At 32.9% G+C, this 24,694-nt stretch overlaps 2 protein-coding genes across 2 annotated transcripts; one reads left to right on the top strand and one right to left on the bottom strand.

The window, feature by feature from the left end:
* Nucleotides 1-765: 765 nt before the first annotated feature.
* LOC131602799 (RNA cytidine acetyltransferase 1-like) lies at nucleotides 766-18,456 on the top strand. The gene is made up of 27 exons (XM_058874991.1): nucleotides 766-924; nucleotides 1,113-1,221; nucleotides 1,329-1,420; nucleotides 1,554-1,725; nucleotides 1,824-1,946; nucleotides 3,802-3,975; nucleotides 4,975-5,085; nucleotides 5,187-5,320; nucleotides 5,409-5,502; nucleotides 6,367-6,465; nucleotides 6,610-6,746; nucleotides 6,943-7,034; nucleotides 7,469-7,592; nucleotides 7,675-7,762; nucleotides 7,855-7,954; nucleotides 8,048-8,100; nucleotides 8,295-8,471; nucleotides 8,600-8,637; nucleotides 12,069-12,162; nucleotides 14,224-14,403; nucleotides 14,499-14,607; nucleotides 14,692-14,761; nucleotides 16,049-16,196; nucleotides 16,908-17,036; nucleotides 17,428-17,553; nucleotides 17,724-17,789; nucleotides 17,915-18,456. The coding sequence occupies exons 2-27, from the start codon at nucleotides 1,117-1,119 to the stop codon at nucleotides 18,176-18,178; spliced, it is 3,099 nt and encodes a 1,032-aa protein (XP_058730974.1). The 5' UTR covers nucleotides 766-924; nucleotides 1,113-1,116; the 3' UTR covers nucleotides 18,179-18,456.
* Nucleotides 18,457-20,125: 1,669 nt separating this feature from the next.
* Nucleotides 20,126-22,179, bottom strand: LOC131607579 (violaxanthin de-epoxidase, chloroplastic-like). Its single transcript, XM_058879562.1, has 2 exons — nucleotides 21,782-22,179; nucleotides 20,126-21,493 (listed from the first exon to the last, which is right to left on the bottom strand). The coding sequence occupies exons 1-2, from the start codon at nucleotides 22,103-22,105 to the stop codon at nucleotides 20,183-20,185; spliced, it is 1,635 nt and encodes a 544-aa protein (XP_058735545.1). The 5' UTR covers nucleotides 22,106-22,179; the 3' UTR covers nucleotides 20,126-20,182.
* Nucleotides 22,180-24,694: the final 2,515 nt, after the last annotated feature.

Below are 24,694 nucleotides of genomic sequence, written 5' to 3'. Positions count from 1 at the left end.
GTTCATTGGTTGAATCACTGAGTCACTGGTCGAACTGCATGACTAAATCGGATTAAACCGGATAACTCGTTTGAATAAACCGGTGTCTATTGCAATACTACATATTTATTAAATTGATCGAATCAGATGACTTAGTCTCTAAACAATATCACAACACCCACAAAATTTCAAAATATCATAATTTTACATGTTTATTCTTTATATTCAAATTTTAAATATAATCATCACTCACAATAAAATAATACAAAATATAAATTTAAATAAAATTTAAATCAGGTATAACTGCAAATAGGGGAAAAGTTGTTCCCAATAAGATTTGAATAAAGTCTAATTAAATATATTTTTAAAAAAAAATCATGAAAACGACTCGTTTTGTGCGGAAAAAAAAGAACATGCATTTGAACCACTAGTTTTCTAAAACAGCCGGTTCACCAATTTTTTCCGATTTTTTTCGATTTTGACCGATTTTGGTCGGTTCTCACCGGTTCAATAGCATACCTGGTCTAACAATCGAAGCAGACTGATGACCTCTCCAGTTCCCGATCTAATCGGTCCGACCAACCGGTTCAGTCCGATTTTTAAAATACTGTGTATATTAAAAGGGGTGGCATGTTAAATCGTGCTTAATCTCTATTTAAAAAGAGATGTGGTTGTCTATTTTAAAACCAGAGGGGTGTCTTTGTAATTTTGTTAGAATTAAAGGGGAGCCTATTGTAATCTCCTAAATAAATATTTGCAAGATAACCTAACAAATAACAATACTAATTTACCTAGTTAGTTGAATACTGAAAGAGAGCAAGGGCAGGTATATATACATATATCGTTCCGTTAACCCCTCCATAAACCCTAAGCTATAACCTCTTTTCTTCCTTTCTTTCATTCTTCAAACCCTCTCCTTCTGCCGTAAACCTCCATCTTCCCCAGGTTCCATTATCGATTCCTTTATTTATCTCTCTTTAATTTCAAAGTTTCGTTGAAACGCCAAGAAATTGAATTGATTCCTCATAGTTCATGATTCAGTTACAAAATAACGAATTTGAAATACTCGAACTGAAATAGTTTCAATTTCAAACATGATAGTAGCTTATATATTTGCTTAATTTTCGTTGCAGAGTAATGAGGAAGAAAGTAGACGAGCGAATCAGAACTCTTATTGAAAATGGTGTCAAATCAAGGCATAGGTCAATGTTTGTCATTATTGGTGACAAATCTCGTGACCAGGTATCATTTTTTAGCATAGTGATTTGCTTTTATATACAATTTCAACTATTATTGAAACTTCGAGTGCTGCGAATTTGAGTGGTTAATGCAAACTCTGTTGTATGCAGATTGTTAATCTTCACTATATGCTTAGCAAGGCTCAAATCAAATCCAGGCCAAGTGTTTTATGGTGTTACAAGCACAAGCTTGAACTTAGCAGGTTTATTTTATTTTTATATGTAATAATTGACGACGAATCGGTTTTGTGTTAATAAAATCTGTTATATTAAACTGTAGTATTTTTTTGTTGAAGTTTCGTTGAACTTGATTAAAATGGTTTTGAATTCATGCAGTCATATAAAAAAACGTGCCAAGCAGGTTAAAAAAATGATGCAACAGGGACTTTGGGATCCCGAGAAAGCTGATGCATTTTCATTGTTTGCGGAAGGTGGGGAAATAACTTATTGTTTATATAAGGATTCTGAAAAAGTTCTCGGAAACACTTTTGGGATGTGCATTCTTCAGGTATCTTACACTTCTTACTAATTCAATAGCTTGTCTTTTCCAGAATGTATTTCCCCCCAACATAAATTGATAGATTTTGCCATTATCTTTCATTTTAGGATTTTGAGGCATTGCAACCTAATCTATTGGCCAGAACAATAGAGACAGTGGAGGGAGGAGGGTTGGTTATTTTGCTTTTACGCTCTCTATCCTCACTAACCAGTTTGTACACGATGGTGATGGTAAGGAAGCAGATTCACTATTCTTATTTTTAGTCCTTATTTTTTGCAAAACAATAATAGCTCATTTGGTTAATTATTAGAGTTCTTATAGACTAGAATTATATAGCCCTCTTCTGTTTATCTCTGGGCATCTGCCACCAGTAATTTGATTTAGGAACTTTTTTTGCGTTGTATTTATTGAAGTTCATAACGCTCACTATAATAGACAGTCATTCCTTTCCCAAAATTTATTGTTTATAAAAGGGAATGCTGGTAATTGCACGAGGTATAGCTCTTCTATCTGATAAGTAATGATTTTAAGCCTCCACAATTATCATAAAATATTTAATGAACCAAATAAACATACATCATTTAATAGAAGGAAAATATATGGAAGTTTTGATCTGGTAAATCTATAGGGCCGTGGACAAGATTGAGAAGTTTATGCGGGGTTTGGAGCATTCTCCTATTAGCTCAGTAACTTTGAACTTCTCTCTAGTGACCAGGTGGTAATGGTGGTCTTATTTGAGATATTATTCTTTGTAGAAAGGGGTAATAATTAACTGCAAGCGTTTATCAGAATTGTTAAGGTTAGGATACTATTTTGATATTAAATTCATCTCTCATGTGCATGCCTGTGAAGTTCTTGTGTTAACTATTTGAGTGTAGTCATGGGGTGTAGGGGAGGAAATAATCACAAATACCTGGGAAATTCATCTCATTTGCATGCCTGCGAAGTTCTCGTGTTTAACTGTTTGAGTTAACTTTATGGTGGAGGAGAGGAGGTGATCACAGATTGATAACTCATACGAGTTCACTTAAAAAAAATTTGTTGTATTGTCATTGGACTGGACAACTCTCGGAATTTTTGGGTTATGTTCTTTATTTTCATATCACAATTCAGCCATTCCTTTCATTTTGTTGTTTTAGCTGTTATACTTAGGAGGATTTCTTTTCCTTGTCAGAGGTATTTCTTTCCTATCTCCTTATAAATCTTTTTATATACAACAATAACTTAGCATCTTATGCAGTTTCAACCACCTAAAGTCCTAAACCTAAAAATAGGACAAATAAAATTATTGGGCAATCAAATGAAAGCACAAAAAGAGGGTAAGGGTAAGAAATCTTTTAAAAGAATATGATAAATGCAAAACGTAGAATAAGAAAGGCACATCTACTATGTGTATGTTACTGGCACCTATACAAAAATCCCTCTAATTAGGCTCTACCTTATCCAGTGAGCTTTATGAAGATCACTTATTCTTGCTAACAATGAAAACGTAATCCATGAAAATTATTACTTTCACATCCATTCAAGTGCCGGATAACAGCAATGTTGTACAATACCTTTGTATATTTCTCTCTATACTCCTCCCCTCCTTTTTTATTTCTTTAAACCTTTGAAATCACATAATCACATGCAGAAATAGATCTGTAGTGCATATGAAAGACATACATAAAATTATTCATATTCATAGAGATTTTAAGTTTTATGTCAGATTTTTATTTTATGTTTAACTTATGTTCATGCAACTTTTATTTGTGTGCCACAAGCTTTATTTTATATACAATTATTTATATTTCCACTGTTTTGCGGCTTCCGCTATTTACCTGCTAATTATCATATCGGATTTTTGGCAATATGCTATTTTCTGCAATCCGCTATTAATAACACTGTTTGGTCAAGGATTCTGTAAAATAGCTGTACTGTATAGATATGCGCGCTCCAACAGAAATGGATGCACTGTTCACATTCCCTTAGTGCCATAAATTTATGTTTATATGGTTAAGTAGCTTATAAAACCATTACCTACCATTCTACTCTTTTCTTAAAAGTCTCATTCCTATCAACTTACATATGGTTCACTTATTGCAGGATGTCCATGACAGATATCGAACTGAATCCCATTCTGAGGCTACTGGGCGTTTTAATGAACGTTTCTTACTATCACTTGCCTCCTGTAAGGCATGTGTGGTAATGGACGATGAGCTAAATGTATTACCAATTTCGTCTCACATAAGGTCTATTACCCCAGTTCCCGTTAAAGAGGTATCCTTGTTACATCTTTAACTATTTCTTCCTTCCCTGTCTATCTTTTACCCTTTCTTTCTGGTTACATTTGATGCTGGGCTTTACTGCATGTATCTTGAAGCCATATTTGTTATTTACTCTTTCATGATATAGGGGGGATAGAAAACCTACTTTTAAATTGAAACAAAAAATGCTATGTTTTTTTGGAACATGTGCTTATACGTGGGGGGCAATTCTCATCCTACAAGCCGGTTTTGTAAGAATGAGTTAGGCCAAACTCTAATAGTCTTTTTGTGGTGTGAAATTCCTCATTGTAAATGTTACACATTTTCTTATTGCTTCCTCCGTCCCCCAATAAGTGACCTATTTATAAAAAAAATTGACTCAAAATGAATGACCCTTTTGATTTTCAAGGCAATATTAATTACTTGTTTTCCAATTTTACCCTCTAATTAATACTACTTTCATCACTCTCATGACAATATATTTTACTATGCATTTATTGTAATGGTAATACATGATAAAAGATAATTGAGTAGAAATATTATTCTCTCACTCACTTTTACATATTTTTGAATTTGTTAATTTGTGTGAAATGGTCAAATAGATCACTCGTTGTTGGGACAGAGGGAGTATTGTAAAACAATATTAGAATGAATTTTGGAAGTATCATCTCCTGTTTTCCTGTGTTGCAACAGTGGGAGTATTGACAAATATTATTAGAATGAATTTTGGAAGTATCTTCTGTTTTCTTGTGTTGCAATTTTGTACATAACACATTTATTTATTTTTGTAAATTGAGGTATACGGCTCGTGTCACATATTCACTCTAACCTAACCTACGGCTAACTGTAGGGCATGGGTTTGCTATTTCTTAAATAAATCAGATTGCCAAAAAACTGTTATTCAATATTGTAGGAGTTTTTTCCCTCTCCATTTCCTTTCTGGCAGCCAAGCTGGATGCTTGTTTGTTGAGTTCTGATGGAATGAAAATTTGTTACTGAATTGATGCTGTAGGACTCAGAGGGACTCTCAGAAGTAGATCAGGGATTGAAGAAACTTAAAGAAGAACTAAATGAAGATTTTCCCGTTGGACCACTGATCCGGAAGTGTTGCACGTTGGACCAGGTACGATTACGTACCTTTAAACTTTTCATTGTCTACTATGGCCAGTCAAATTGGTTTTTTGAAGTGGTGCTTGTCTGAATATTTATGTTTTCTGTTTATAGGGAAAAGCTGTCATAACATTCCTGGATGCAATTTTGGACAAGAAGCTTTGTGGTACCGTTGCTACTTTTGCTGCACGGGGCCGTGGGAAATCAGCTGCTCTTGGTTTATCAATTGCTGGAGCTATTGCCGTGGGGTACTAGGCTTTTCTGACATAAATATCTTCATACATGATGGATACACCAACAATTTTTAGGACCTCATTTGAAAATTATCTGGTGTAGGTACTCAAATATCTTTGTTACTGCACCCAGCCCTGAGAATCTGAGAACCTTGTTCGAGTTCATATGCAAAGGTTTGGGTGTTCTTGACTACAAGGTACAGGTTCTTTTACTTGTTGACAGCTATTATCATTGGTCTGTAATTAAGATGTATTTAGTTGCAAACATGCAATAGATCTAAGGATGTCGATTGAGCAATGTAACTTTGGCAATGGATGGGAGTTCTAAGTAACCTCTGACATTTATATTTGATTGCCAAATGGTTCATTCCTATTTAGATCATAATATGGTGCAAATTTGGACTTTTTTATTATGCCTAAGGTTACAAATTGTTTTTTTTTTTTATATCATATTTTTTTATACAAATGATGAAAATTTGATTTATTAAATATTCTCAGTTGTAATGGTTTTCCAGACCAAGTTTGAAATAGATAACACATTGTTATACTCCCCTTGTGATCAAAGATATCTTCTTCCCATAAACAAGCCATCGAAGAGAAGAAAAGAAGAGCAAGTTTGCAAACCGAATCACATACACATGTGTCTGACTAGTAATAGAAGCCACAAAAATCATAGGAATATTTAATCAATTCAAATTTCAAAGGCCTCGTAAGTTGTGGTGAAAGTTATTAACACAATTTATGCAACCGGTAAATCATAACTTTTAGACAGTGTTGTAGCTCTGACCTTTAAATTTAAATATTGCCAACACTAAGTATATAGTAAGCTTACCTCCTTCAACAATTCATTGTCGTGTGTTAGGAAACTAAATGACAAGATTCTAGACATAGGATACTGTCTCATGAGTATTAAGTTTGGTATCTTTTTACTCTAACAACCATTAGATGATGGTTAATGAGTTAGTGTTATTGGTTTTGGGTATTTTACAGTCTCCTTTTTGCTTAATTTATCGAGGAATGAGAGTGTTTGTTTAAGAAAGCTGCATTTCTAATGTGAATAGGAGCATGAACATTTTGACTTGGTAAAAAGTCAGATTTCCGAGCACAAGATTGTCACTACAAGAGTCAATATTTACAAGCACCACAGGCAGACCATTCAGGTAAGTTCATCGGTGATATTTTGTCATTGATGAATATGATTCAAAAAGTGTCTTGTAATGTTAAGGAAACTTATTACTCTGATGTTACTAGTAATACAAAAAAAATGTAATTCTGTCCTTGCTTTTCATCCTAATTTCTTTCAGTATATACTGCCACACGAACATGAAAAGCTTTCACAAGTTGAATTATTGGTTGTTGATGAAGCAGCTGCTATTCCGCTGCCAATGGTGAAGTCTTTACTTGGTCCATATATGGTCTTCCTGTCTTCCACTGTTAATGGGTATGGCTAATTTTTGTTTTTGGGAAAACCTTCCATATATCATAATCATTTTTTTTAGTGATGAGTTGTCTTTCCTTTTGAATTATTAGCCCTTACATTCCTCTTGTCAAGTATTGTGTCAAACTCATTTGAAGGGGCTAACTTCTGATTATGACTTGATTACTGAAAAAACTGTGTTCCTTTTGCTCATGTGAAGTTATGAAGGAACTGGACGCTCTTTGTCACTAAAACTTGTACAGCAACTGCAAGAGCAAAGCCATGTGTCTGCTAAGAGCACGGAGGGCACTGGTACGATGCTTATGGTCTTTAGAACTCAATTTAAATAATAGTGTTATACACTGTTCAAAATTTTAAAACAGTCCAAGTGAATTATACATTAATTTCTTTGGTTTTCAATGACCCATTATATGATTGTAATAAGTTTTGTTTAAAGTTGCTGTTTTTTTTATAATGTGTTAGTTTTATTTCTAGTTCATTTGAGGTTATACAATATACTGAACTATATAAGCAGAGATGGTTTGGAAAATAACCACCAATCTACTAACTTGGAAACAGATACAAATACAAAGAATAGAAAATAAAATAGAGAGTAAATCTTATTTGAATCAGATAATTAAAATCTAAAAATACTCAACTAAATAAAGTTTTTATACCGAATTTGTAACCATTTTTAACAGAGTTATATGCATATATTATTTTTAGCTTTTTTTATGAACTTTCAGGTCGCCTGTTTAAGAAAGTAGAACTGAGTGAATCCATCAGATATGCTTCTGCGGATCCCATTGAAAGCTGGCTTAACACATTACTTTGCTTAGATGTTTCAAATGCCATACCTAATATTAGCAGGTTCTACTAAAGCTCATTTCATATTTGAAATACGAGTCCATTTTTTCAATCCCCATTTATGGTTCTTTTGGTCTGAAATCAGGTTACCTCCAGCCAATGAGTGTGATCTTTACTATGTTAATCGGGATACTCTTTTTTCCTATCACAAGGATAGTGAACTATTTTTGCAGGTAAAACCAGATTCATTGAATGATGTTGGGTGGGTTGTGATTTATCCTTTCACATGTTCAAATGCCATGATAAAATATTTGTATTCTTGCAGCGAATGATGGCCTTATATGTTGCATCACATTACAAGAATTCTCCAAATGATCTGCAATTGATGGCAGATGCTCCAGCACACCACTTGTTTGTGTTACTTGGTATACTTGGTTTTCTTTCTAGATATTCTTTTTTTTGTTCATAGGTTTAAATTTACGGGACTTGATTTAAACCGAAGAGTATTTGTATGACAGGGCCTGTGGATGAATCAAAGAATCAACTTCCTGATATTTTGTGTGTCATCCAGGTTTGCATTCCACATTAGGCATCAATAACCCTCACGGCATTGGGTTGCTTTAATCTCTCTAGATTGAACCCAAGGGTTTGTTTGGTTTAAGAAAATGTTATTTTTTGTTATCATTGGTTACAGCAACACCACTTTCTGTTTATCATGCCTGTCTTTTTGTTCTGACTTCCTGCGGTCCATAACTTTATTCACAGGTTAGCCTTGAAGGGCAGATATCTCGTCAGTCAGCCATTCAAAGTTTAAGCCATGGTCATCAACCTTTTGGAGATCAAATACCATGGAAATTCTGTGAGCAATTCCGAGATACAACCTTTCCTTCACTCTCTGGCGCTCGCATTGTACGCATTGCTACGCACCCTAATGCAATGAGGGTAACTTCTATATACGACATATGATTTTGTTTAACCCAATTCTTCCAAAGTTGCACCGCACCTCTTATCTTCTACCTTATTATTATTATTATTATGATTATTATTCATTTTTTTCTTTTCAATTTCAGCTTGGATATGGTTCTCAAGCAGTTGAGCTGTTAACACGGTGAGTGCATGCCTGGTTTACTTCTAACTGAGTGATGCTCATTTTAGCTTGTGTGTTACTCAAGATGTTGCAAGAGTATTGAGTGTTCTTCAAAACTTTTAATTTAATATTGATTTGTTTTGGGGTCAATATTAGTTGGCTCACAAATCACGATATCAAAAAAAATCACTGACAAATGGAGAGAAACATTTTAGATCTGATTTATAAGAACTAGTGAAATAATTTAAAATTGCACAATTATAGAGGTATCAAACTTACTAGCCATATCATAAGTTATGTTAATAGAAAGTGTGACTGAGGGGAGGCTAAGAAAATAAACCAAAATTGTTCATCATTAATTTGGTTTTATGCCTAAGAGGTCGACCATGGGAGAAGTTTTCATGCTACGAGAGTATTGGGGTAATATCGGTATCAGAGGGATAAAAACAGTTACACATGGTTTTCATTGTTTGGACAAAGCATTTGATGGGGTGCCTAGAAAGGTTTTTGTGGAAAACCCTAAAAAAGAAAAGGGTTTGGAGTGAAGGAAATGTATGCCTTTTACACATGATATAATCCTACACAGAGAGTTGAAAGAGAAAATAAATAAGAGGTTAGAGGCCTAGAGACAAGCCTTAGAAGCATATTATTTCTATTAGAGTAGAGGTAAGACTGACTATGTGGACTATTGTTTTAACAAACAGCGAAGTAGCTCTAGATTCAAGGTTAAAGTTGGAAACATTATCATACCACAGGTTATAATTTAAATATCTTGGGTCCAGTCTACGGCATGACAGAAATGGAGGAAGGTCACATGCGTTTTATGTGATAAAATCATAAAAAGATACTGCCGAAGCTTAAGATAAAATTTTATGTTACGATGAGGAAACAACATGCAGTGTTGAATGAGATATAGTGGTGGGTGATTAAATGCCAACATGAGAATAAACTTAGTTTAGGTGAGTTGAGAATGTCACGTTGGATGCGTGGAAATGCTAAAATGGTAGAATTATGAATAATACCATTAGAGATAGAGATAGTTGGGGTATCAGCTATTTTAGAAAATATGGTTGGATCTTGACACAGGTGGTTTTGAAGTGTGGAGAACACCTATAAATTTCATAGTAAGGAGAGTTAGATTAGAGGGGGAGTAGTCAAAATGCTAGCAATGTTGTTATATAGAGGCTATATCGCAAAAGAATTTGAATAAAGGCCCAATGTTGTCAAATGACTATAAATGCGCAACAGCATTGATGCATGGCATTATTTTAGCGAACCACTAATTTCTGTTATCCGTGATTGACTACACTGATGTTTAGAAGCAGAGAAGACCAAGAAAAAATCTTATAACTTAGGTCACTAGTTTGGCCAGAGATATGACTAATGATAGAACATTATGTTGTCATTTGATCCATGTTGCGAACTCTGCCCAGATAGATAAAGTTTGGTTGTTGTTGCTGTTGTTTTTTTGTCTGGATTAGCCCTGGTTTAATTGTTTGTCAATAACTCCTCTGGCATTTTTCTGCAATCAATTAGTGGTCTAATGAAGAAGCTGAGTTATTATTTAGTTAGGATTTTAATTACAAAATGTTGGGGTATTAGTATTATATATTCCTGTTTGGTCTGGTCACACATAATCCCTGCATACTCCATTTCCAAGTTCAAGTAAGTAGCCTTGGGACCTCATGGTTACAATTATAGTCACATACTAATGTTCTTTGATCCCAACATAGTGGGAGTCTGATACACGACATGCATCATAAAAATATGTAGCTCAAGGTAGTCAGAGTCAAAATACTACCCAAAATCACACCGAAAATCCTTCAGGAAACTCAAATTTAGAGTCATAAGATTCATAACATATAATCTTAAATTCCAAAAACAACTTAAAACTCCAAATAAGCAAATCCATAAAATTTCAAACAATTCTTGTTGTATAAAGTCATAATCACTCGAGGGATCTTCTTTTCCATCTTCACTCGAGCTTGGTCTTGATTCTCTTGAACCAAGTCTTCATCCAATGTTTCATTGTCTGCATCTTCATCCATAATAACCCAATCATCATCAAATCCAATGTCAACAAACTCCATCTCAGGTGTTCTCATGTCTTTCTTTTTTGGCCCATCTTGAATTATCGATGACAAATATAACATCATTCATTGTTTTTTTTGCATAAACAATTTCTTCTTTTTGCATGTACCTTAAACAATAAACGAATACAAATTAAGATAAACAAAATGGATGTATTTTACAATTTAATTCTAATTTTTTTAATTGTTCTCACCTTAAAGGCATTCCAATTACACTCACACCCTTAGGAACTGCTTGTCAATTACAATACACGAATGTCAAATCTTTGGAAATCTTCCAAAACTTGATATCCAAAGCCACAACTTTCCCATCTTTTGACTTTGCACACCTTTGACCCATAAATGTCGATTCCACCACTCAATTTTTTGAACTAAAGATGTTAAATCTATAAAGTCACACAATTGAGGAAGATTAGATTACAAAACAATCTAAAATACATATAAAATGATTCGCATGAAAGCTACTTCTGCTAATAAATTCTGAATTTTGTGAAAGAAACTAATAAATTGATGATGCAATCAAGAGATATTTTAGTTCGATTAGGTTTAATAAAAAAAGTACCTCTCTGAATCTTTGTCCGAGTTGATCAAGTTCCTCTTCAATTAAGGGAATATCAACATCACTTGTATAGAAATTTCCCAAACGGAAAATCTAAAAGAAAAATCGACGCGCTTTCCGTTAGAACATGGAAATTTGTGGGAAGACTCAGTCTAGTGAAATTGAAAACCGAAATCAAAAACTGAAAGTATCATATAATAACCAACTATTTCTCTTAATTCTACGGTGGTTGGTTTTTGTTTCTTTTATTCCCTTATAGAGTGGACCTGTGACAATGCGATAGAGTTCGCTAAAAATATGTGAGTACTTATAAAATGTTGAATGTGTTGATATGGTTTTTTCACATCGTTTGAGCCTTTCCTTATGTGTTTGAGGGTTGTTGTCTTGCATGAGAGAGGGAGTGCAATGAATATGTGTGTGTACTCGGAAGATTTCCACAAAATAATAGGCTTAGTGGGTGAGAAGCTAACCGTTGCAGGTAACAACACAAATAAAGCGTGCCATTAAGGGTTTCCGAACATTATTAATCTTCGTTTTAAGGATTCGGGTCACATACTCTCATATTCAACCCGCGAACCCCGAACTACGAGGGACACAAACAAAACCAGCAACACGCAAAATTGCATCGCGGTTGAATGATATTGCAGAATTATGCGATTCTACACGCCTGCGGGCGATTTTAACTAACATGGTTTAGCTTTTGTTTATATAACAAACGCTTCAGCTTGGTCTTCTTTTAGTCTTTAAATATGTTAACATGTTAAGCAGCACACTATTGATCAATTTCTACATACCATCTGCAGTTATTATGAAGGACAACTTACGCCTATCTCTGAGAATGATGTTGATGATAAAGTGCACACTCCACAAATTAGAATTACAGAAGCTGCAGAGAAGGTATAATAATGCTAAAATCCTTTTTTATTGGCTAATATTGTTCTGTCTCTGCAAGTTGTGTATAATGTATGGTAGTTATCTAGTAGTAGTCTAGTTGATTAGCATCTCAGCACTCTTGAGAACAAGATTCACTTTGTAAAGAAAGAATTTCATAATCTTAAGATAATGTTGTGTAGGGATGCTTTATAGCAGTTATCCATTGTCTATAGTTAGAGACAAATAGAAGAGCTTTTTTAGGATGTATGCTGCAGCCCTTTAAATGGAAAAGTTTGTTTTGGGTTGTTGTGTTCAACTAACAGGTTTTTTAGACGAGCTTCTTTGTAGGTGATGCAGCAGGACATTTCTTTCGTGATGATTTATTGTGTTCTCTTTCTTGTTTCAGTAAAAAGGATAACTTTTGCTCTGTTCTTTTTCCGTCCCTGATTTTTTTCTTTTTATTATTTATCAAAGAAGAGATTAAATAAAAGAAAAAGAAGATTACAAATCATAAGGAGGGTGAGAAAGAGAGGTGTCACTAAAGTGTGTATTCTGTTATTATGAGTTTAATGACTTCACAAAGACTATATATATAGTTCTGGAATATTTCTAATTATATTTAAATAACAGAGACTAAGCAACAGCTAACTGCAGTATCTGAAAATAGACAGTTTTTATCATTCTCTTTTCAAATTCAGGGTGGGCTAACTTTGTTGATCACCTTGAGTTTGTCTCTAAGAAAACATAACCTGATCTTAGTTAGAGCCTTTGTTAGAGCATCTGCAACTTGTTCACTAGAAGAAACATTATCAATAGTTACTAGTTATGATATTGTTCAAAACTATATCATGGACAACAATATTCAACACATTATGCTTGATGTGGGCGTGAAGCAAAAGCATTTGGGCCGTGTTGAGTGTCACAATGTATGGCTGGAGTAGGATAAAAAACTTACCATTCAGCTAGATTTCATATAGTTTCTTCTTTTGTAATATGACCATGAAGCTCACTGGTATATTTTGCTGCTCACGGAGGACAGTTGTGAGTTGTTAAAGTTATGGGTTGGTTGTTTGCAGCCTGGCTCGTCTCATAGTGTCTGTGATAGGTTGGTGGCTTGTCATCCTTTAGATTAGTTGCAGGGAAGGTATAACACAGAGCTGGTAAGACAAAACAGTTCTGAAACTGAGTTATTGTCACTGCTTGCCGGCATAAGTGGCTTGGAGATGTAGAGGTATGAAGTGTTTTCAATGGTTCTCGACAAACAGTCACAATGACATGTAGACTGGAGTTGTCCTTTTTAGTGCCACAAGAACAATGGTAGTTGCAGGTGGGGGCAAAGGAGGGCATACTGATGAATGCCTTAGAGGTTTTGTGGGGGCTAGGTGGTGTCCCAAAAAGACTGTCACTTTTAATTTCCATTTAGTTGTAATTGATTTTTTTCCCAATAATTTCCTCTCATTAATGCTATATGCATCACTCCCAAATTATTATTTTTCACTTCACATTTATGATAATATGAATACACAATTGGTTAACAAGGTTAATTTGGTAAAATTGTTACTATTTTTCATAAATTTGAAACCTCTCTTTAATATGTGTGGAACAAGGAAATGTTACCGGTATTGTAGGCCAGAGGAAGTATATTCTATTAATATTTTTCAAACAAGATTGTTATAATATTCACTGTTTGTTTCTTCTTCTCGCTTCGATCAAATTTCATAAATACAGGAAATTATTACTCTTATTAGAGGCCTATGTATGTATTTTATTTCAATTTCAATATGTGAGTTCAATCATGTCTGAAGTTTGCAATTCAAACTAAATTGATAGGTTATGTTGATTTGTAATTGTCTGGGATTATATATATATATATATATATATATATATATATATATATATATATATATATATATATATATATATATATATATATATATATATATATATATATATATATATATATATATATATATATATATATATATATATATATATATATATATATATATATATATATATATATATCACTTTATGATTTTCTTCCAACAAACGCTTACCCTTTTTATGACACAACTATGAATTCAGGTTTCACTACTTGAAGAAAATGTAAAACCCAGAACAGATCTTCCTCATTTGTTAGTACATCTACGTGAAAGGCGCCCGGAGAAGCTCCATTATATTGGTGTCTCCTTCGGCCTAACCTTGGAGCTTTTTCGCTTTTGGAAGAAGCATAGATTTGCTCCTTTCTACATTGGCCAGATTCCAGTTAAGCTTTGTTTTTTTTTTCTTAACCAGTAGAGCTGCCAATGTGTTTTTTCGGATCAATACTTAATTAACATATTGTTTTCTTGACCTGATAGAATAATGTGACTGGTGAGCATTCATGCATGGTCCTAAAATCTTTGAATAATGATGAAGTTGAAGTTGATGAATCAAATCAGTGGGGCTTTTATGGTCCATTTTACCAGGGTAGGTGTATCTCTGCCATTATGATTCTATGTTCCATATTTGTGATTCATCTTAAATTCTGATTACTTAGCTTGCTATCTGTAGATTTTAGGCAAAGATTTGCGTACCTTCTGGCTTCCACTTTCCGTAACATGGAATATAAGCTTGCTATGAGGTTAGTATTTGGAATTTGATATGAATATTACGAAATATTTTAAATCTAGGGGCTACAGTTATTAACAATTAGATCATGTTGATGAGTAAGATTTTCTACCTCATTTTATCTTTTTAAATATAAGAAGTATAGTTAGATGAGAATAGTACATAAGCTGTGGATAAAATATGCTCCTAAAAAAAAACAGAACGTACAAAACATAGAAAGCCAGAACAAACTACAAAGACAAATCACAAACAAAGTTTACCAGTCTTTTTTTTTTGCATGTTTATTAATGAACCCCGTTTAGAATATTCATTAGCAAAGTGCATCTCCAATGAGAGTAATGGGACTTGCTTAGATATTAATTGATAATAAAAATATAATATTTTTTTGGAATGCCCCATGTGATTTGTGTTTCATATATTTAGTTAGAGTTGCATATTTAAGCAACCTTGAAAGAGACTTCCATAGTATTTAAAAGTTTTTTTTTGTGCACGTATGATAGTGTATAAGTGGAAAAGAGAATAAGAGACGTTGAGGACTTTGGGGATGGGAATTAAGCAACTTTGTGAGAAACTCTCATTAGAGTGAAATTTGAGTAAGTGGGCATGCATGGACCCGACACGTGATTTTGACTAAAGAACATTTTCCTTTTCAATGTCTTACAAAATAATATATTATTAATAAAAAAATTGTGCAAGAAATGGAAATAAGCAACTGAGGTTTTTATTTTATTTTTTATTTTCAATTATTAAATAATGTGTTACAAATATCTGTTGAGAGTCAGGATTTGTTAAATTTATCTACTCTCTATTTACTCTCAAATTATGAGAGAGAAAGACACAAGGGATACACTAGTGAGACTTATTAGTAGGATTCATTAATTGAAATGGGTCCCACTAAATATTCGAGCTATCCAAGATATATATGAGGGAGTTTTAAAGAAAGATTTCGACATTAATGAGTTGGATTAAAGTATGATTTTTTATAGATTAATGAGTTGGATTAAAGTATGATTTTTTATAGAACATTGTAACGTTGTTTGATCCAAATAGCTGACCCACTTAATAGGAAGATTGCATCTGCCCTTTTTATTTTTATTTTTTTGTTACTCTAGGAACGAAAATTTCGTTTGTTCTAAGAAATTAAAAGAAAGTTATATTAATGCTTTTACCATTGCCTAAAATTCTACAGTTATTGCATACTCTAATCCAATATTCATCGAATAGAATTCAAATATGAAATTCTGTAAGATCTACATCCTTCATTTATTCATGAGTGCCTTTTATTTTGATAATTATCCAGCATCATAGACCCAAAAATCAACTTTACCGAGCAAGAGCCTATCAAGACAACTGCTGACAAATCATTGGGATCAGTTAAAGAATATTTATCACCACATGATATGAAGCGACTAGAGGCTTATGTTGACAATCTTGCTGACTTTCACCTGGTAAGTTCTCATTTGATGGATGCTAATTTATTTTTACTTCATGATAATCACCCAACTGATACATTTTTGGTCATAAAAACTTGAGCTGTGTGTACTCCACTCTAAAGTCCTATCAGTTCTCACTCTTAATTAAATATGATTCCATTTAAAATTTATAGAATCCCAAACACCCTAATTCTGCTTTATTGTTCACTCATTGATGTAGATATCTTAATTTTGTATTGTAAATTTGGTTGGATAAACTGCAATGACCAGACAAATTAAATTAGCATTCCCCTGAGTTTGCTTATAGTGCATGAACTTGAATATGTGAGAATTGTGATGAACCAAAGTCAGAAAATGGAATGATATCTGCCTTAATTTAAATGACCAAAAAAGTGGTACAGGATGGCGGCCTTATGTAGCATCGGACATAAAGCGCGCGCGCGCACACACACACACACACACACACACACACACACACACACACACACACACACACACACACACACACACACATATATATATATATATATATGTATGTATATATATATATATATATATATATATATATATATATATATATATATATATATATATATATATATATATATATATATATATATATATATATAGCCGAATTTGCAATGTAATTGTTGTATCGAAGTTTAGGCCATTAATGTTGTGTGCTTTTAAGCATGATCTTAACTTTTATTTTTAATTATTTGACAGATTTTAGATTTAGTTTCTAGACTGTCACACCTGTACTTCCAAGAAAAGATTCCAGTTACATTATCACATGCTCAAGCTTGTGTGTTACTCTGCACAGGTCTGCAGAATCAGAACATTTCGCACATTGAGGTCTGTTCGTTAACTTACATCATTTTTCGTTTAAATAACACAATCATGTGATCATATTTAGCAGTAGGCACCTACCTATCTAATGTTTTATACAGGCAGCAACAAAGGGAAGCCAAATGCTGTCTGCCTTTACATAAGTTATAGAACATTTTATCCTCACTCTTTTGAAATTTGTTATTGTACATTGGGCAATTCATCATTGATACAATTACAAATTATCTATTAAATCAATAAGTCACTATAAAATTCTTTGCTTAATATTGTAAGAGGTTTGAATATACCACCTTTTTTGTCATTAAGTATAAGTATTTATCCTGTTTGATTTCTTCCCTGTTGGCGCCTTTAAAAAAACATGAAATCACATTCTATTTTGTGCACTTTCGTTTAATAGGGACAAATGAAGCTGGAAAGGCAACAAATATTGTCTCTATTTATTAAGGTTATGAAGAAATTCTACAAATATCTATATGGCCTTGCATCCAAAGAGATTGAATCAACCATGCCACGACTGAAGGAAGTAAGTTAATAATAGTTGAACATTGTGACTGAAATTCATAAAAAGTTTGGTTAATGAAACCCTCACATGCCTGTGCTGCAGTATGTAGGGACACAAATTTTGCGGCTTCTCTTTTTATCTTTTACTAATCTCGAGTATTTTTTCTTGGTTTTCTTTTATTCTTTCCTTAGATTGTTATGGAACCTCATAATGTTTCTGTGGACGAAGACCTCAACGATGGGGCTAAACAAGTTGAGGTATGTACTTCCAACTTTTGCTTTTATTCTTTTGAAGATCCTATGAAAATCCCCACACTTGTTTGTTTCCACATCCAATTGTTTGTAGCTCTTATCTTTAATATTATTACTGGATTACTGAATAGGACGATATGAAGTCAAAATCAGAGTCTCTCTTTACTCCCGAGTTACTCCAGCGATATGCCATTGAAGACGGAGAATCCTTTGACAATGTTTTACAAAGTACTGGTGGAAAAATACCCACAGGTGGTCTTATCAGTGTGAAATCCAACAGGAAAATAAACAAATCTGAAAAGGAGAATGGAAGTCATAAGAGTGATAAAAAGAGGCGTATAGACAGCCACAGCCATAAATCTAGTAAAAAGGAAAAGAAGAATAGGTCTTCTTGACTTAGAGAAGAATTGTTGCAGAACAAACCATGAAGGTTTCAGGCATTGTTGGTCCTGGGTAGTAGTCAGAACAGAAGTAATAGTGACAAAAGTATATGGCCAAATTGAAGTAACTGCTAATTTTGAGGCAATTCCAAGTTATTTTCTCTCCCTCTTGTGGAGGAACTATGTATTAATATTTTATGCCTTATTTCCAAGAAAGTGTTTTAGGAAACAATTTTGATGTGAATGATTTATTCAAAGTTTTATGGTTATGAGTAGAGTTCTAATTACTCACATATCTGGTACTCACCATAGCTGGAGAGAAGTGCACACTTAAAGAAAATGCAGATGGTACAAAATTAGAAGATATGCATATTTATTAAAAGAGAAGTGCACACTTAAAGAAAATGCAGATGGTGCAAAATTCGTGTCATATGCAAGTTTATTAAAATTGAGAAAATCAAGTTTAAATTATAAAATTGCTCAATCTTATGTTTTTAGTTATGCATTTTAAATTGAAATGCTTGTAAAATTAAATCTTTTTCAATTTTGATGAAACTTATCAAGTTTTTTTTGGATTAGTAGAATAATTATGTAGTTTGATATAAATTTAAAATGTCATTTATTAGGGCTATTTCCTATATTTATATCGTTGAATAAGTCAAAATTTTGAATTATTTATTTATTTATAATAATATTGGAGAGATATTTTTTTATATAAACTAAATTATTCTTTTTTCTTTTCTTTTTTATTTAATAAATCATCTTTAATAAAAAATATGAATTAAATTGTGGAGTTTGACAATTTCAATAATTTTGTATTAACAATTCTTAGGAGCGGGGCATACTAGACTTCAAATTTCTAATCTTAGGGGTCTTTCTTATGAGGACATTTTGTGAGAGACACCACGTATTCATCAAAAATTTTAAAGTGATATGTGAGTTCTATCACTTATAAATGATTATATCTCCATTTTTTTAATCAATGTAGGACTTCCCCACACTCTTTCTCTATACTTTCAACTCACACTTATTTTTCTCAACATGTATTTCTATCATTTTTTGTTTTTCTGAGTTGCAAGTTAATAGGAAAGTGCACTTCTGGATTTGTTCTGAGTTACAAGTTAATAGGAAAGTGCACTTCTGGATTTGTTCATAAATTGATTTTCGACAAATACAGAAATGCATTTCCACATTTTTTCAGAAATTAATTTTTAAATAATATAGAAATGCATTTCCGTATTTTGTCTGTCTGCATTGTTTGGTTTGATTTTCAATGTCATCGGGTTTGATTTTTTTTTTAATGTTTTGTATAGGTTGTCTAGTTTAATTATATGTAACATGGTCGATAACTTAGATCGATTGAGGCTCGACAGAGTGTCGCATCATGCATCGTTTCATAGGGAAAAAGCCCGACCCACGCAACCACCGATGGACGCCAATTAATTTGATGCGGATGCGTCAACTTCTGAGGTTAAAGCATCTCTGATTTTGTCTTTTCGAAGGAGGCATGTGTCACCTACTGCTGCCCCCGAAGTCCCACATCTCTAGGTTGTGCTGATGTTCCTGAGGTGTTTGGAGGAGGCCCGTATGACTTATCATTGCCGCCTCTTATGCAAACCATGCTACCAAGGATGTGAGAGACAGAGATGTAAAATTTACCCGTATTTATTCTTTAACATGCATCAATCAATCATGATCGAAAGATTGCGACCTTGCAGCAACTTGATAGGCAGTGATTTCACTATGTCATGCAGACTGCGAGATTTTTGGATGACCAATTATACTACTTTTAGTTTATCTTTATTGAAAGTAAACAGATTCAAACAACCATTACACAAGAATGGAAGTTATCATCCCAAAGAAATTTAAAAGATTTAAAAGATATCTTTTGTACAAGTACTACATAGCAAAAAAGAGTAGAAGACTATAAAGTAATTGAATAAGAAATAGTTTTTTAAAGAATTTAAGAAGATATAATATAAAGTCTTCAACTAGATTCAGAACATGTAAACAAGAGTTTCATACATGCTTCCATTTTGGATCATCAATTTGTACTACAGCATGTAAACTTGAACCCTCTGGAGTTCCCAATGGAGGATCAATGCATGAACAATTGTCCACAAAAAAAAGCTCCCACTCTTTGATTTCACATTTATCTAATGCAGCAATTACTTTTGTCCTTTCACTTTCATCTGGAAATGCTCCATCAGGACTAACAAGTACTGCCCCAGTATAGGACTGCCCTGCAGCTCTCGCAGCTCCATGATAGTGAAACAAACCCCAACTAAGATCATCGGCTACATCAACAATCGTCCAAAACTCATTCGAAACAACTCCATTATCCAATACACTGAAATAGAATGTTCCTTGAATCTTACCTCTCTTAACCCTATATCTTCTCCTCCTCCATACCATTTCGCCTTCAAATGTTTTTACCTGAAACACCGGTTCATACCAGAACGACCCTTTTGCTTTTCCTCTATAGAATAGCTGATATTGGCAAGGGAACTGATCATACGCTGGATTCTGCCCCGCCACAACGCGCCAGCTCCATTGCAAACTTCCTAACCAACCGACAAACAAATCTTCCGCGGTTTCATGGCTTAAATTCTGCCCGCGAAACTGAACCATCGGAGGCACGTATGGCTTGGTAGGGACTTCTGCTTCCAATTCAAGACAGTTGTTTTTCTGCAACACGCAAAGCGAAAAGGCTTCTAGATTTTCACTTTCGTACGAAGCGATACATCGGTAATTACAAACCTGATCAACAGGACTACACTTATTCAAGCATTGAAGAGCTTTTCTACAATTAGGATCCAACAAGCAGTTAAGCACTTGCTTGCCACAGTTCTTTAACATACAGTTCAAAGTTGAAAAACCCTTTGCTCTTAAGTTCTTCAATATTGGAACTGGCCTTATATAAGCATTGATTAACAATAGTAAACAGAATCGTATATCATCAGAACTACGTCGATCCCATGCTTCGGATACAGTTTGTACTACTTCGTATGAGTCTTTCGTTTTATCTAACTCGGAACTCCCCAAAAAATTTCCAAATATACTTCCTTTCACTTCATTATGAATATCATAGCCTCCTAATTTGTTCTTCAAATCCGGTGAAGAGTCGAAGCATATTACATTTTCAATAGTTTTGGTGTTGATTTTAATCCAGTTAACTGCCTCTTTGTTTGTAACAGCGACAATCACTAATATATCCGCCTTCAGTAACTCGCTCTGGAGCCTTGTGGCAATTTGTTCATTCGATCGAATGCATTCGTCGGTAAATACAAGAAGTTCATATCCTTCATCAACCCATTTCAATCTTTTTGCCTGGTAAACGCAAAGAACAAATAGAAAAATTAATCACTTTGTTAGTATGAGCCTTTTTAGATAAGCTTCTCAAAATTAATCAACCCATAAGAGACCTCAACGCAACATCTCTATCCAAAACCTTCAAGTATTAGGTATAAGAATAGCTTACAACAACGAATAATCATATACAAATTATTCAACAATATTATCTCATAATATAGAAATAGCTTAAAGATAATAAATACTTCTAGTCTAATAAATACTAAATCAAAAATCACACACAACATGGAAATGAAAATACTTAACTGTGTGAAGCATGACTTGTTCCCAAGAAGCAGAGTTGAGAGGGCTGACAGCTCCATGGCCAACTATAGCCACCAACCTCACCGGAGGCTCATCCGTTATCACGGCGGAGTCCACAGAAGTTGATGATGGACGAAGGCAAAGATGAGAAGTGTGTGAAGTAGAGAGAGTGGTTGAGAATGAGCATGGAGATGGAGAAGAATAGGAAAAGGGAAGAAAAAGGTTGGAAGAGAGAAAGGAATGTTGAGGAGAGAATCGATTGTTTCTATGAATCAGTGGTGTGGGAAGATGATGATGATGATGATGCAGTTGAAGTTGTAAGAACATTGTAGAATAGAAGTACAAACTAAATGGTAAGAGTTATTATGTGTTAGCAAAACAAAAGAGATTCACAACCACACACTGCTACTACTACTACTAACTGCATTCTTTATTTAATCTTAGACATAATTATTTATGAACATGTATTAAAGAATTTAGTAATATAGTTATTTTCTTATAAAATAATACCCTCTCTGTTTCACAATAGGTGTCTTCTTTGAGATTTTCATATTTTTTTTAAGAAAATCATTAATTATGTTGATTTCAATGATAAAATGAGTCTCATTTATTAAAATAATCTTATTAATAATAATAATAGATAGTGGAGTAATTAAATGAATTATGATACAATAAACAAGGATAAGTTAATGGAAAAAAATAAAAAATATTACATTAATATTCAAAATGGACAAATAATTTGAAACAAATAAAAATAGAAAAGAGGTCCACAGAGAAAGTGTAATATTTAAAATATTTTAAAATTAAATACACGAACTTTTTTTTTTTTTTTTGGTATAAACCGGGGTATCCTCTGCGCGCAACTGCAGAGACTAATCCCTCGAGCCGGGTAGGACCATATAGGCGGTAAAGCTCTCCCTCAAGAGATTTAACACTGCTGCGTACCCAGGGCCGGGATCGAACCCAGGACCTCTGGTTAAGCTGGAAGAGATCCTTGCCATCTCACCCAAGTTTAAATACACGAACTTTACTTGACTGAAAATGGACTGTGACATTTAATTAAAAAGATGTGACATTTAATTAAAAAGAATGGTTATCTTAATAAGATAATCCTATAATGGGCAATGTAGGTTTGACACTTTACAAATCTAACATACAAATTTAGAAATGATTGATGTCTCTACCTTCATTGATGAACATATTTCTAAAGATAGATTTTTAATCTTTCAATAAGTCCCCACGGATAAATTTGTTTGATATCAGATAAAATATATTAAGATATACGTATAAATTAGAAATAAATTATTTAATTGTAAAATAACAATAATTTTATAAAATTTATTGTATTAAATATTTATTGAAAAATAAAAAAGGGACCTGTGAGATGAAGAAATAAAAAAAATTGACATTTGTGTCTCAAATAAAGATAATTATTGATTAAAATAAAATAGATATTGTCCAAATAGTGACTCGTGAGATGAAAAATTAGTTGTGTGCATCACAATTGATTATTATTTAATTTGATACGATATAAAATGTATATAGATACACATGTAAATTTAAAATAAATTACTTAATTGTAAAATGATCATATAAATTCAATTGTATTAAATAACCGTACAACAATGAAGATTATGAGTTTGTTTTAAATGTGTTGGCCAATGAGATGAGGCCATTTATTTTAATTTTATTGGTTTGATTTAAATTGGATCCAATTTATTTTTTGAATTAAATTCCATGGTGCGCGTTAGCCTTAGATCCCTTGGATTTGCCACGTCAATTAATGAGGCCTTGATCCAACACATCTGGTTTTTTCTGATTTATTTTCTTTTTCTTTATTTTGTTTTAATTTGATTTTATTTTAGAAAATTGATTTTAATTCAGTTTTAACTCCAACAATTCTGAAAAAAATCACAAAAATATTTTATCTCATTTTACACCTTGTGTCATTTTTTGAGGTTTTTATTTTTATTTTTTCTATTTTCTATTAATTTTATCTTATTTGATTTGTTTTAATTGGTTAAAAAAATAGTTTTTTGACTCTAAAAATATTTTACAGCATTGCTGATTTTCCTATGATTTTATTTGTCATTTATTTAATAGCTTGATTTTACTTTGCTATTTTCTCTTTTATTTTCAATTTAAAAATCTGTTTTCATGCATTGTAATTTGGTTGATTGTTGTTTGCCTTGGATTGTTACTTCTTTGATCATACGTCTCCTCAATATCAATGGAGTTTGAGTGTTGATTTGGTTTATGATCTTAATCTACCAAGAAAGGTGATTGATTTTGATAACGACTTGATCAATATCTTGATCCAATTTGGTCATCTCTTTCCATCTTCATCTCCTTCTTTTTTTTTCTTCTTTTGATCAATTGGATGATTAGTAGTCCATCTTGTTCATAAAGTTTGGATTGATGATTGATGAACTTTTATCGCTTCAAATCTATTTTCCATTTGATCAGGGATCATTTGAGATATTTTGGATTGATGATAAGTTTGTCCTAAGTTATCATGAAGAATGATTGAAGTATTGGACCTATCTTCTTGCCTTTGTGCTTGATTCCTCTTGTTTTTTTTTTTTTTTTTACTTTTAGGAGAAAAGTTTATATCATTTCTCTAACAAGTAAGGTACATAAATTGTTATTTACCGGCCTCATAGATGCTACTTCTATAGAAGTATATTTACGATTGCTTAACATAACGCTAAATTGTCCTGAAAGAGTTGATTAATCATCATTACTAACACTAACATTAATATTGTACTAACTTTACTTTAATGTCATTTAATTTCTTGCCATTTAAATTCTTGCAAGTTACTTTTAGCATTTTTATCATTCATGTCATTTTATTTTATGTCATTTATCTTTTTGCCATTTATTTTTTATTGTCATTTTCCTTTTACTCCTTGGGCA

This window comes from Vicia villosa, linkage group LG5, assembly GCF_029867415.1.
Source record: "Vicia villosa cultivar HV-30 ecotype Madison, WI linkage group LG5, Vvil1.0, whole genome shotgun sequence".
NCBI classification, from domain to species: Eukaryota; Viridiplantae; Streptophyta; class Magnoliopsida; order Fabales; family Fabaceae; genus Vicia; species Vicia villosa.
This window is presented reverse-complemented; position numbering and strand designations above follow the sequence as displayed.